The following is an 11,264-nucleotide window of genomic DNA, read 5'->3' on the forward strand; positions in this document are numbered from 1 at the left end:
TACCCCCGGCCCCTCCTGCGTGGTGCCGTCGGGTCCCGGGCGGGCTGCGCATCGCGCCCCGCTGCCCGGGCTCCCCCGGGCCGCTGCGGTGGTTGATTGGCGCCGCGGGGAGTTTGCTCGGGGAGGCGGGGGGAGTGTTTGCCGGCGGGGGGTGGTTTCCCCCTTCCCTGGCCGGGCTCATTGGCTAGACGGAGCCGTGGCAGGAAGGGGACAGAGACCACGCGGGCTCCGCCCCGCGCCAATAGAAACCTATCGAAGGGTAACCCGAGCCCAGAGAAACCCGCGGCGGCGGTGCCAGCACCCAGCCGCCGCGGTCGGGGCCGGCTTTTCGCAGGGGCGGCCGGGGGCGCGGGGGGTGCGCGGGCGGCGGCCGCGCCATGCAGTACCAGCCGCCGGGCGCGGCGCCGGCGGCCCTGGGCGTCGGCGTCCCGCTGTACGCGCCCACGCCGCTGCTCCAGCCCGCGCACCCCACGCCCTTCTACATCGAGGACATCCTGGGCCGCGGCCCCGCCGCCGCCCCGGCCCCCCACTCCCTGCCCGCCCCGCCGCCGCCGACGCTGCCGTCGCCCAACTCCTCCTTCACCAGCCTGGTGTCCCCGTACCGGACCCCCATCTACGAGCCGACCCCCATCCACCCGGCCTTCTCCCACCATCTCGCCGCCACCTACGGCACCGGCGCCTACGCCGGGCCCCTCTACTCCTTCCCGCGCGCCGTCGGCGACTACGCGCACGCCCTGATCCGGCAGGACCCCCTGGGTAAGCCGTGCCCCCCCCGCCTCGCCCTCCTCGGCTGCCGCCTCGCCGCTCCCATACCGTCCCCGTCCCGCCGTCGGAGGCTGGGGGGGGGGGCAGTGGGAAGCCACTGAAATCTTCCCCTCTGTCCCGCCGCCCCTCCGCGCTCCCCCTGGCTCCCTCCGGCCCCCATCTGATTTACAGTAAATTAAAGACGCGCCGCGCTCCGGCGCTGGCAGCGAGACCACAGTGCGCGGCCGCGGTGACTCAGATTTGTTTTCCTTCAACCAAGTGACTCTGAGAGTGTCCTTAGTAATGTCGCATGTGGTTTTGGTGGGGAGTTTTAATTGTGCTGGGAGATCGCATGGCAGATCTCAGCCTTTTCCTGCGGATGACTTGAAAAACAGTAGAGAGCTCGGCTCCGCTTGTCGGGGCCCCCGTGGCTGCCCGACGGGGGGGGTCGGGCCGGGCCGGGGCCCCGCGGCTCCTTCTCGCCCACGGCCGGGGGACGCGGCCCCGCTGCGGGGGCTGAGCCCCGCGCCCGGTCTGCAGCACTTGCTCTTAGTGATTGCAAAACTGGACCTGAGTCACCACATTTGTGCAGTGAAAGAGGCTGACCCTTTCCGTTCATACAGGAAACCTTGAGCTCTCGATAGGAGTAAATCTGGTTTCAGAAGCTGTTAAGTGTTTTCCTGGCCGCCTGAAGCAGGCTCTTCCCCGGGAGTCGTGCACATTGCTGATTACTTTATCGACATCCTCAATACAGACAAATTCAGGAAACACTCGACTTCTGATAGCCGGGATCCGTTTTTCTGATATTGTTCATTTCCTCTGTGTGGGATGTGACTTTATGACAGCTAAAATAACCAGTTGCTTCCTATTTTTTGAGTCTGTTTTGCACCAGAATTACTAAAGCCTGACGCAAGCAAAATCTTGAAAAACAATGCAGCAAATTTCAAAGGGTGCAGGCAGCAAGACAGAAAGACAAACAGAGTGACTCAGTGGCACTGGCCAGAGCCGCCGGCCCCGGGACGCGGCTGCCGCTCCGCCGCGGGCTGGGCTCCCCGCCGTGCTGCCGCCGGCCCCGCCGTGCCCCGCACCGCTGCCCCAAGCCCGGGCTGAGCCCGGCGGGCACCCACGGCCACGGGTGGGCAAGCCCCCAGCCTGGGGGGGGGGGGCGGCGCGGGGCGCTTCTCCCCCGAAGCGGCTGGCGGCCCCGTGCCCTCGCGTTGGTGCATCCCCCCTGGCCAGCCCCGCGATGTCCCTGCTCTGCGCAGGGACCCGGGAGCTGGTGCAGGGTAAGAGCAACGGTTTCTTTGGGGCATCGCAGTGAAAGAGCAGAAGGAAGCAAAGGTCTTGGGGTTTTTTTGTTGGTTTTTTTTTTTTTTTTTCTTTCTCTCTTTTCTTTGCGAGATAGACCAACAGGAAACACATTGACGGAAATGTTGCCAAAGCCCGTAGAGTGGCTTTAACTGGTCTCTCTGTTCGAGGGAGATGAAAAATCAGAGGAGGCGAGAGATCAGACTAGGAACTGGGGGAAATAAAATCAGGCGAAGGAAATTAGCGGGCCTTGGCCCGTCGCGCCTCCAGGCCTGGGCTCGGGCAGGGGCCGGGGCTCCCCGGGTGTGCATGTCCGTGGCCAGCCAGTGACCCTCGGCGTTGTGCCTCTCTTTGAAGGGAAGCCGCTGCTGTGGAGCCCCTTCATCCAGCGGCCGCTGCACAAGAGGAAAGGGGGGCAGGTTCGCTTCTCCAACGACCAGACCATCGAGCTGGAGAAGAAGTTCGAGACGCAGAAATACCTCTCCCCGCCGGAGAGGAAGCGCCTGGCCAAGATGCTGCAGCTCAGCGAGAGGCAGGTGAGGCCATGCCCGCACCCCCGGACACCGCACCCCATCCCCGGGCAGCCCCCGGGGCCGGCAGCCCCGCTCCGGCCCCACCGTGCGCACCACTCCTGGGGAGCCGGCCAGGGGGATGGGGGGGGGTGTGTGTGGGGGGCTGTTGCTTTCTCTCTGTGGCTTGGGTAAGGCTTCTGGTGCTTCCCGGCTCCGAGGCTACCCTGTGCCCTCTCTCGTTGTTGTTGCTCAGGTCAAAACGTGGTTTCAGAATCGCAGAGCCAAATGGAGGCGTCTAAAGCAGGTACGGGGATGTTTCTGTTTCTATAGAAATAAGTATTTTAATTGTCTTATCTTACACCGTGCTCGCCTATTCCAGGTTGTATGCAGAAGTCATCTGAAAGGCTGTTTAACCTCTTCACCTTGATTAAAAAGACAAATAGTCATGCTGGAATCCATGAGGGCTCATTCAGGCAGCACTAACGTTAAAAGCTCCTAATGTAGTTCCTATATCAATTATGCCTGGCTTTCACACACCGGCTATTAAAACTCCACGCTAATTGTTTTGTAAACCCATATGTTGTTTAGCCAATTAACGTGGAGAAGATAAGTAATTGTCAGTAAATTACTTAGGCAGTTGTTTTGGAGAAGAATATTTACTGGTCTTTTAAATCACCCTCTCTTAATAAACACAAGTCAATTTATTCTGCAAATGTTGGGAGTGTACAAATGCCTTGTTTTTAGGAGCCACATGGAAAACTGAGTAGCTTTTACTTTTAGTTTACAAAAGTTACAGTGTATGAGACTGAGAGGTTAAAGCGGTTTCCCTCCCCTTAGAAATTGTGCTCAAGCAGATAAATCTTTTTTTATGGCCTGGAGGGCCTGATTCTGCTCAGCTCAGACAGATCAAGGCCCCCTCAGCTCAAAGATTTGTGAAAAATGCCTGCATTGTGTCCCGAGTCCAGCTTCAGTAAATGTGACATGGACGGGGGAATTTTACTGGTAAATCAGCCTTTAATATAAAAATAATAAGAAAAGAAAACTAATCACAGTGCCATGCTCCAGATGGATTTGTTCTCTGAGCTTCCACTGGGTTTAACCCGTACTTCAGTTGATTTTCTAATAAAATCCCTTTGCTCTGGCAAGAGGCAGGCTGGTCCCTGGTGGTGCCTCCTCGGCAGGGCCCAACCCGCGCCACAGTGTCCAGAGAGCTCGCTTGGGATCTCGGCCATTTTAAGTCATTTCCTCCTTTTCATTCAGTCACATCTATTTCTCCAAGCCCACACAGTTATATCATGGGTACATGTCTCTGCCTGCTTTCTCTTAACAGTATCATTTCATGCTCCCTTAGGGGACTGGGCTCCCTAGATGGCTGCCGACACAGGGCTACTCCTGACTTTGGAAACAGGGTTTTGTTTTGGTTTGGTTTGGTTTTAATGGTGAATATTTTAATGTTGAATTTTAGCTTAATTGGTATTTTTTTTTTCCCGTTTGCTTTTGGGCCACTGATGGATTCAGCCTCCCTCCTTTTGCTGTTGGGTGTAATTAAAGAAAGATCAGGACAGGAGGAAGCAGTGTGTCGGTGTTTGTAGACTCATAATAAACATTTGCTTTGCTAAAGACAAAAGTTCAGAGGTTCCTGGGCTCCGGCAGCTCCTGACTCTTTTGAAGTGGCTGCGATAACCATCGCCAAGGAGCCTTATTCACGGCCGCGGCCCCTGTGGCTGCCGGCGAGTGGGATCAGAGCCGAGCCCCTGCGTGCGGCTCAGCCCTCACCCGGCCCCGGCCCACGCAGGCAGGTTTATAGGCAGGAGGCCCGGGGAGGTAGCAGGACACCTGCCTTTTCCTGCAAGAAACCTGAGGTGGTTTTCCCACCCAGCGCAGCTGGAATTCCCAGGCCTGTTGGTCCCGTGGCCTATATTTCTGTATAATGCTGGCATCTTTCATTGCAGGAGAACCCCCAGGCCGCCAAAAAAGAAGAAGCGGAAGGTGCTGACAGTCACAGTGACCAAAGGCCAGAGAGCTGCCCGACCCCTGAGCAGAAGGGTAAGGAGGTCTCCCTGGACGGCTCGCAGTACACCCCCTCGCCGGCCTCACAGGAGGACCTGGAGTCAGACGTCTCTGATGACTCCGATCAAGAAGTGGACATCGAAGGTGATAAAGGCTATTACAATCCTACTCACTAACGGCCCCATGCAGAGAATGGACCCTAACTCGGCTTGCACTTTACCAGGGGCTGGTTTGGAAGAATATTATGCTATAGGAGAAAACTTTCACTGTTCCACTGAAAGAAAAAAAAACAACACCAAATAGACTCATTTTATAACAAGCAGAGGAAGAAAGATGTATTTTCCACAGTCAATTTTTGGCAGATCTCTAATTTGGTTAAAGACACATGGTTTGTATTTAATTTGTAAGATATATTTGTACATTAATCGATGTTCTAACTGAAATATAGTACTGCACCCTGTCCTTACTCATGGGGGGTCTGAGTCAGCTGCTGGTGGTGATCAGGCAAAACTCCCCTCTAGTTAGTGTGGAAGTAAGTATGGATTGCAGGACTTTGCATGTGTAAACAAATGTAGTTTAAATAGATTAATTTAAATGCCCTTTGCAAGCAGAGAATTATGATCTGTGAAATAGGGAAGGATTTGACCATCCTGACACAAGTGCCTTATGCTCACACCCTTTTACCTGCCATGGTGCTCTCCACTGAGACATCCCTCCGTTCATCAGGTAGAGTCTTTGGACAGATTCCTTGTTGTTCTTGCATGAGATGAAATGTGCCTTCTCAGTTTTTTGAGGACTTTTGCCCTGCAATCTGGATGGTTCCATTTGCAGGAAAAAAAACCCGTATTTTTCTCCTTGAAAATCTCTAGTGCTGTTCTTAACAGATTTCATATTTGAGAAGAAAATGCAGGGAGTGATAGGGTCCTGCTGCAGGGGAGAAACTGTCATCAGCTAGGGGGGGATAAGTGAGGCACACAGCCATGGGAAGATAATGCCTATTGTATACATATCTGCTTCTGTACATACTAGTTTTCTTTAGAAGTCTTACGGTTTTATACCTCATGTTCATATTTTGTACATATTTGTTCAATGTTTAAAAAAAAAAAAAAGGCAAAACATGGTATTTAATTTTTGATGGACTTGTCTGTGAAATAAAACTAAACTCTGCACCACCTGCCACGCTGGCCGTCCAGTTAACTGTCAGGAGAAATCCCAAACCTTCCCCTCTGCCAGCAATGCCCCAAGTGGGTTGTAATCGGGCTTTTCCCTCCCGTACCATGCCGGTCGCCGGCCACCCCGCAATCTTCTGGGCGCCCTCACCGGGCTCACTGCTTTTTTCTTTTTTCCCCCTCCCCGCCCCCCCCCCCCCCTCTGTTTTTTAGCTTGCCACTCCGCGTTTCGGTTTTGCCCGTGCCCGTTCCCGCCCGCACGGGGAAGGGCTCTGCAGCGGGAGGAGGTGAGCTCGGCCTGACGGCCCCTGCTGCAAGCGAAGGTGTTCACCCCCGAGGCGCCCCGACCCTGGGGGGCCCGTGGGGGCGCGGGTGGACGACGAGCGGGGCCGGCGGGGCCTGCTCGGGGCCGGGCATCGACCTCGGCCGGGGCAGCCGCTGACCCGCCTGAGTCAACAGTGGTTATTCATCGGCCTTTCTGCGAAACGCTGCCGGCCCGGGGGCGCGGGGAAGGAGCGCGGCCCCCGGGGGTGCGGGGAAATGCTCAGCCCGCACCGGCCGGCGCCTTCAGTGCTCCCCCCGGGTGCCGCAGAGAGCACCCAGGGGACAGGGACCTGCCCCCGGCCGGGTGCCACGGAGGCTTTTCGTGCCAGCGAAGGATTTTAAGGGGCAACAATTGACTGTTTGGACTGGCAGGGGGGGGAGGGGGGGGCGGCCTTTAGGGCAGGTGTTGCGTCGCGTCTGAGCGGGTTAATGCTTCGAGAAAGAGCCGCTGAGTTTTCTGAGTAACTCAGTGGCTTTAGCTTTGGTTTATTATTTTAAAACTGCATTCGTGAACGGGGACCGAAAACACGAAGTCAAGGGGGAGGATCCGTGGGTACCTGTTCGTGCCCGCTGGGAAGTGCGCGAAGCCTCTGGCCGCCCCCTCGGGCGAGGAGAGCGGAAACCGTGCCGCAGGGCTCCGCTGAGGAGGGAAACGCTTTTCTGCCCTTCGCGTTTTCCTCTCGCTCAGTATTTCTGTCGCGGGTCTCAGCCCGGATCCCGACGGGGACGGGCACCGCCCGCCGTGAGCCGCCGGGGACGGGCGGCGGGAGCTGCGGGGGGTACCGGGGGCAGGGCGGGGGGGCTCGCCCAGGCACCTCCCGGCCCATTCCCTTCCCTTTTCCCTTCTCTGTCTGTCCCGACTGAAATCGGGGAGCACAGAACTGGCGTTACCTCTTCAGGGCGGCTTCGTGTTACGGCTGTGCGTTCGAGCGGGGACGGGAACACGCGTGGGTAGAGCCGCTGCGACGGGTGGGCAACAGGCGGCGGCCCGGGGGTGCGGGCCCTTGGTGAACTCCCGTAAACCCCATTTCCACGCGGGGTGATGCTGGCATCTCCCGGCCGGCGCAAACCGGGAGCTAGCGTCGCGTAAGGACTTGCGTGGGGGCTCCACTCGGGTGTGTGTCCCAGTCGGTGTAACACGGTCCTGGAAAGCCGGGCTCGTTAAACGCAGGCGCTTTCCCAGCGGTAGCAGGGCACTTGACAGCTTCCCTGCGGGTGGGGAGCGCAGATGCATCGTCTGCAGCCGCCGGTCCGGGGATGTGGATTTCCAAGGTGTCGGGACAGGTGACAACAGCGCCGTCACCCCGGCTCGAGATGTGGAAATGCCCCTGCTCACCCACCCACCCACCCACCCGCGGAGGGGGCTCACCACTTCGCGGCACCTAGGCAAAACACAGAGGCGGGGGGGGGCAGAGCCGCCGGTCAGGAATAGCCCCAGCAGCTGTCCCTACGCCCACAGCCCGTTCCCGCCGCGGGGGAGACCCGCGTGGGGATGTTCACGGTGGGGCGGGCGAGCAGCTCTCCCGGGGCACTCTCTCCTCTCCTCGGCAGGAGAAAAACAGCCAAAGCACTTTACACCGTTCGGGAAAATCCTCGAGCCCCTTCCGTGCCACCCTGCTTTTTCCTATTTGTTTGCCCGTTGGCTATTTCATGCCGAACTAGCACGTATGACCTTTCCAGCACAACTCCCGTCTTGTTTTCGACTTTTTTATCAGCCGATTCAACATGAAAATGGTTATCATTTAGCAGAAAAACAAACAGAAAAGCACATTTTTGTAAGCAAAACGTTAATGATTGGAAGAATTGCACCAATTTCAGCTTGACAGTGTGTGATTAATCCTCCGGGTCAGGTACTTATATTTTTAGTCATTAGGTTCGTCGGCCTTTGAGATGCAGAACTGTTTCTGGCCTAATAGGGTATCGACCCAGCCGCCTATGTACTTTGACTCCTCGCACAGCGCGGCTCCCCGGCCCACGGGCTGCCGTGGCCGGGGCGGGCACAGCCGCCCGCCACGCAGGATGCCCGGGCTGGTCCGGGCCGAGGGGCAGCTGCGGGTGGGGGGCCCCGTCTCCAAAGCGGCGGCCACGGTCATCCCTTGGTCGGCGGAGGCTGCCCACCCGCTGGGCAGGGCGAGCCCGCCCCCGCGGCCGGGCCACCACACGCGTGGGGCAGCCGGTTGGCGCTCGCCGACGGAGCCTCGAGTGCTTCCGCGGTGCGTGGCGGCGGGGGGGGGGAGGAGGAAAGGGGTTGTACGATGTTTGCGATCCTAGACACTTTAATCCTTCATACTGGAACGGCCAGAGCCTCTTTTATTGCACAATAAAAGGAAATAATAACTTAGGGCTCCTAATTGCTTTCGCTGAAAAAGGACCTTCCTCTGGTCATATCGGATAAATTGAAGGGTTACCACTCAGCTGAGGGGACAACAGTAAATGATATTAGGCCCCGAAGATATCTGCTCTTAGATGTGTTCTCAGAGGACAAAAACATAAGACAGACCAAAAAATCGGTGCGTGGGTATTACTATCTTTCAGGTACATATATATCAAAAAGAAAGGTTAGATTTTAAAGACATTATTTTAGCATGTGAAAACTTCGGAAGAGACAGTGCTGAAAAACTAAAATAAGCATCAACAGCAGGTCAGAGTGTTTAATGGTGATTTGGGTTTAGCAAGGACAGAAAGATTTTGTCCAGGTCTGTAGATGACAGCTGCCTACCAGAGAGCCTTTGCTGACTGTGGAGTCTGTCTTACTCTGAATCACAGACGTTGTTGGCTGCAGGCCTCACGGGCAGAGGAGATTTGTTTTCTTCCTACTTATTCAAAACAGGAAATCAATGTGTATTTCTGAAATACTTCAGGTGGTACACACCAAGGCTAAAAACGCTTGACACAATCATGAAAAAGCCTTATCATGATAACTTAAGTGGCTGCATTTCACAACTCCATTGTTTGAGAGCTATTCACAAATGACTGCTAAAACCCGGGAATCTCAAGCAAGTCCAGACTCTGTTATTTTGGTCACTTGGAGTTATACCAGAGAATTATTATTTGGTGGACTCTTTCAATTGAGTTGGTGACTTGTGAATTTTCCCCTGAATGTCAGATACCCACCTATGTCATAAAGACATAATTTCTAATGGGACTAATTGAGATGTAGGTTTTTTTTTCCTACCAGACTGATACCCACCCATGCCATTAAGTCTTAATAATAAATAGAAGTAATAGTAGGGTGTCTTTTTGTTGTTGGCTTTTTTTTTTGGTTGTGCTTTTTTTGTTTCGTTTTGGTTTTCCCATATAAAAAGGGGCCTGACATTAAATGGCCAGAGAATCTGGGCTTATGCTTGTTCTTCAATTGTGGTAGTAGCTTTTTCCTTTTTTTTTTTTTTCTGGAAGTATTATTTAAGATGTCAAAGATGCTAGTACAATTCTGGGAAACAGTTACTCTATCTTGTTCACACTCTAGTCAGCTTGGTAGAAGAAAACAGTGTAAGGCTATGTATTAATGACTAAGAATTTATCTGCTGACTTTGTAGAAGACGACAGTTATTACAAAGGGTATGTGTACATGCATGTAGGCTAGACATTTTCAAGTAGCTGTTTAAAGGAGTAGATTAGATTGAGGGTTTTGTCTGAGTATGTTTCAATAAAAACGAAGTCAAAGTCAAAACCACTTGCTGTCTGGTGGTCTGTAGGAGATGAGTCGGTGCTCACAGCTAGAAATATTAATGCTAAAGACACTGAATTTTGTGTTTGTTGGTACAATTTAGGCAGATTATTTGGGTTAAAAGATTGAATGGGCATGGAAAATGAGCTGCCATTTTATCAGCCTTAGAGAAGAGGCCATTTCCGGGAGACCTAATTCAATCAAGTTTATTTAAGGACTAAAATCCCATCTGACAAACACATAGGCCTCAATACCTTTAACATGATTTTAGAAGGCTGACTTACAGTCAGCCAGGAGCCCAGACTATGACCTGCTAAAACTGAGTAGAAGATGATCTTGATGGACTTTTAGTAGTTTTGCTTTTGAGAAAAGAGGGCCTGACTGAACTAAATCTAGTGAAAGAAGATCTTTTTCTCCTGTTGTCTAGACAAGGCCTTCAGGGTTTCCCCACATGTCAATCTGTGCCATTGCTTTCAATACCTATGTGGAGAAATGTCTTATTGTTAGTTTCCTATACTATAATTCTCCTTGGTTGTTGCAGCGGGACTTCCCATGAGCATGGTGTGTCATTTTAAAAAATATTCTGTCATTGTCTAGACAGGTATAAAAGTTGTATTTTTAGAATGACTTAGGAAACACTTTTTAACACCTTTTAACATTTGACTTGTCCTATCTATGCAATGTTTCAAAATGTGTTGGTCAAGCTGCATTAACTAATATCTTCAAAAACACAACTTTTATCCTAGTCTAGATGTACTGAAAGAGAGTACTTGTCCTGGGATGGACCCACATGAGGGTACAGCCGTTTTAAAATGAGTCAGGACTGTCTGCTACCATGCAATTGTGTTTCAATGGCTTACTGCAGCTACCAGGATAAAGATCACAGGTTAAAAGGGGAAGAAGTAACTTTGCTTTATACACATCAGTTCTTCCACTTCCTTCTCTATGTAAGAAGACTCTTACCCAGCCAAAAACCTAATCTAGCACACAGAGTCAATTAGAGAGTAGCTCAGACCTGTTGTAGACCTATGCTATAGAAAGAGCCAGTTCTGCAAAAGGCTGGGCCAGTGGCTGAGATTACTCTCCAGGGACTTATCCTCCCAGTTGTCACCAGAACCCTTCAGTTCTGCCAGGGGATCACATTCCAAACCTACCTCGAATGAAAATAGCCAAAGTTAGCGTAAGCAGTTTAAAGGTCTGCACTAACTTGGTTCATTTTTGCTGATGGGTGTCAGTGCTCCGCTGGCACATCGGAGAAAGTTTTGCTAATTTGAGGGGGTTTAGTTGTTTGGTTCTGGGCTTCTTGGCTAGTAAAACACCAGATTAAATTTGTCTCTGAGCACGTCAGTGCCAGTTAGATGTGGGCAGGAACTGTGAATGAGTTGCTCTGTTGGCTGAAAACAAACACAGAGCTGTGTAATTCAGGGTGGGAACAGCAAAGTAGGAGCTGTGCTGTGAGTTGAAGAGGCTTCAGGGGCTCAGAGGCAAAGAGAGCAGGACAGGACGGTGGCTCTGCAGCTGTCTGTTGTC

At 53.2% G+C, this 11,264-nt stretch overlaps 1 protein-coding gene across 1 annotated transcript; it reads left to right on the forward strand.

Moving 5' to 3' along the window:
- Positions 1-326: 326 nt before the first annotated feature.
- On the forward strand, positions 327-5,219 carry HHEX (hematopoietically expressed homeobox). The gene is made up of 4 exons (XM_042792745.1): positions 327-756; positions 2,410-2,588; positions 2,818-2,868; positions 4,517-5,219. The coding sequence occupies exons 1-4, from the start codon at positions 378-380 to the stop codon at positions 4,748-4,750; spliced, it is 843 nt and encodes a 280-aa protein (XP_042648679.1). The 5' UTR covers positions 327-377; the 3' UTR covers positions 4,751-5,219.
- Positions 5,220-11,264: the final 6,045 nt, after the last annotated feature.

The sequence above is a fragment of the Tyto alba genome, unplaced genomic scaffold, assembly GCF_018691265.1.
Source record: "Tyto alba isolate M040663 unplaced genomic scaffold, T.alba_DEE_v4.0 Super-Scaffold_1, whole genome shotgun sequence".
In the NCBI taxonomy this organism is placed as follows: Eukaryota; Metazoa; Chordata; class Aves; order Strigiformes; family Tytonidae; genus Tyto; species Tyto alba.

Bases quoted from the DNA above. Each gene is read 5' to 3' on its own strand.
- HHEX (XM_042792745.1), top strand. From the start codon at position 378: ATGCAGTACCAGCCGCCGGGCGCGGCGCCGGCGGCCCTGGGCGTCGGC. The intron at 2,589-2,817 runs GTGAGGCCATGC...GTTGTTGCTCAG, and splicing joins TGCAGCTCAGCGAGAGGCAG to GTCAAAACGTGGTTTCAGAA. The intron at 2,869-4,516 runs GTACGGGGATGT...CTTTCATTGCAG, and splicing joins AATGGAGGCGTCTAAAGCAG to GAGAACCCCCAGGCCGCCAA.